This window comes from Galeopterus variegatus, unplaced genomic scaffold (assembly GCF_000696425.1).
Source record: "Galeopterus variegatus unplaced genomic scaffold, G_variegatus-3.0.2 Scaffold707, whole genome shotgun sequence".
Taxonomy (NCBI): Eukaryota; Metazoa; Chordata; class Mammalia; order Dermoptera; family Cynocephalidae; genus Galeopterus; species Galeopterus variegatus.
Window position 1 is genome coordinate 284,777 of NW_007726818.1, and position 2,414 is coordinate 287,190.

At 46.5% G+C, this 2,414-nt stretch overlaps 1 protein-coding gene across 1 annotated transcript in view; it reads left to right on the plus strand.

Annotated features, from left to right (window-relative positions):
• Positions 1-2,414, plus strand: part of SAMD13 (sterile alpha motif domain containing 13) — a 49,617-nt gene that overhangs the window by 27,743 nt on the left and 19,460 nt on the right. Inside the window, exon 3 of the mRNA XM_008571623.1 lies at positions 1,525-1,636. Within this exon, the coding sequence (XP_008569845.1) occupies positions 1,525-1,636 (112 nt within the window). The remainder of the gene's footprint in view (positions 1-1,524; positions 1,637-2,414) is intronic.

Genomic DNA, 2,414 nt, shown 5'->3' on the forward strand with positions numbered 1-2,414 from the left:
GGGAACCGGTCTGCATGTGGGATCCGAACCCTCGGGCGGGAGCGCCGCCGCGCTTCCCAAGCGGCGCACTATCCAGTGCGCCACCGGGCCGGCCCAACTTCTGGCTGCTTTTTAGACCTTACCCCAAAAGAAACTTTCACAGGAAGTTTCTCATAGCCCTTAAACTGTCATAGTACAGTGGACCTGTCCTTCCTCGCATTTAGCACAACCTGCAGCTGTACATTTACTTTTATGAATATTGATTAATGTCCACCCCCCCAACCCCACCCCCCACAGGAGTGTAAGGCCCATCAAGGAAGGTCTGTGTCTGTTTGCTCCCCAACGTATTCCTAGCTGGAGAGGTGGGAGAGGCTTTGTCCTGAGGACACCCTAAACCAAGTTAAGCTGTTTGGAATTTATCCTAAAGGCGATGGGAAGACTTTGAAGGATTTTAAGCAGAGGAATGATGTGATTAGATATACACTCTGGGAGAATCAACTTGGATAAGGTGTAGAGAAATCCAAACACTCTCAAAACATAGAAATGAGGCAAAGTGACAGCAGCTGCAGGTCACTGCTGTTCTTTCTTCATTCCACTTCTCCTATCCCTCCTCTCTAAATCCAATGAGGTGGGTTACCCCCGGGCCCTCACAGACAAATGCTTGATTGTCATCTCTTTGTTCATTTGAACAGTATTGATTAAGTTCCTAAGTACATACTTGACACTAGGAGTAATAAAATAAGAAGTGGTCCAGGCCCATGTATGTGTCTCAAGCCCACACATCCCACTCCAGTGAGAGAAACTGTCCAATAAACACAGAGTTTAATCCAGTGTGGAATGTACTACAATGGGAGTTTGAAGGAGTTCTAGAACTCAGAGGATGTTGTAACTAAAAGACTTCCCTGGAGGAGCCATAAATTGCCTCATGAGGAGGTGGCCTTTGAACTGGTAGGAATGGTAGGGTTTTGTCAGGTAGAGATAGATGAGGGGGCAGTGTAAGTGTCTGGGACAGAATGTGCAGACCCAGGTCTGTGAAAGGGTATGACTTGTTGGGGAATGGTGGGGAAGGGGGTGGGGAAGGAGGTAGGAAATGGGAAGAGAGAGGTATGTTGCAACCATGTGGTAAAGTTCCTGCAGTATGAATATGGTTCTGTGGGCCACCAGAAGTCACCAGACAACTCTCAGTGTCTCTGGATTTAAAAACAATATGTGACACCAAGGGTTGTGATCCCCTTACCGGTCACGAAAAAGAAAAAAAAAAAAAAAGAAAAAAAAAAAAACCAATATGTGAAGAAATAATTTCTATTAAAGATCAGATGGTTTATTAGGAAAGCAGTGACTAAGCCAGTGAGAGTAATGATCATCTGAACCCAGGAAACACAATAATGATTATGGTCCAGTGGTGGGGTAGACTGTGATTCAAGGGAACAGAGGCCCATGGTCCCAGCAAGCTGGCCCAAGTCTGCCCAGCAGACCAAGGAGGGATCCTGGGTACACCCTTGTGCATGCACTGCCATGACAACTGTCTGGATTTGTGTTTTGCAGTTCCATGGAAAATGGGAGACCACCCGATCCTGCAGACTGGGCTGTGATAGATGTCGTCAATTATTTCCGAACAGCGGGATTTGAGGAGCAAGCTAGTGTTTTTCAGGAACAGGTAACTCAGTGTGGAGAAACACATAATGAACACAATTACTTCCCTTCCCCAGAGTGGGCAGAGGGAGTGAGCAAGAAGAGGACCAAAGAGCAGTGAGGGATCAGTGAGGCTCTGGGAAATTGAGGGGGAAGGATAATGAAAGTGACAGGCTAATGATTCCTTCCTGCAAGAGAAAAACCCAAGGCCTGAGACACAGTCTCAGCTGCAGGGAGCAGGGCTAAAGCACATTTACATCTGCATCTTCTGAAAGAAACATGATCGTGCTCATAGGTGCAGTGAATCAGTCCTACCTTCAATGCAAACACACTAGAAAGCAGAAAACAGAAAAGAAAGAAAAAGGAGAGACAAATCCTGACTGGGAGACATGCAGCGCCTTCTACTACTGGCCTCGGCACCCACTGAACTATTAAACACCTTGCAGTTTGCTTTTTGGATGCTTAGCAAGGTAGAGTGAAAAGAGCACAGAATTTAGAGTCAAATCCTGGTTCTTCTTTTTCCATGTGACCCCAGGTTACAGGAGACATCTCTCTGAGTGTTAATTTCACATCTATAATGTGAAGCTATCAGTACCTAACTGTATAGGGATGTTGTTGTGAGGGTTAAAGGACAATATATGCAAAGTGTCTGGGATAGGCCTGGCACAATGCTGATGCTAAAATTCCTTTTCCTCAGGTCCAGGGTAGGTGTCGGAAAGAGGGAGGGAGGAGCAGGGGACCCTTCCAATTGTCTGGGTGATTTATGGCTGCATTTTGCAGACTGGGCAAGCTCTGTCTGTAGG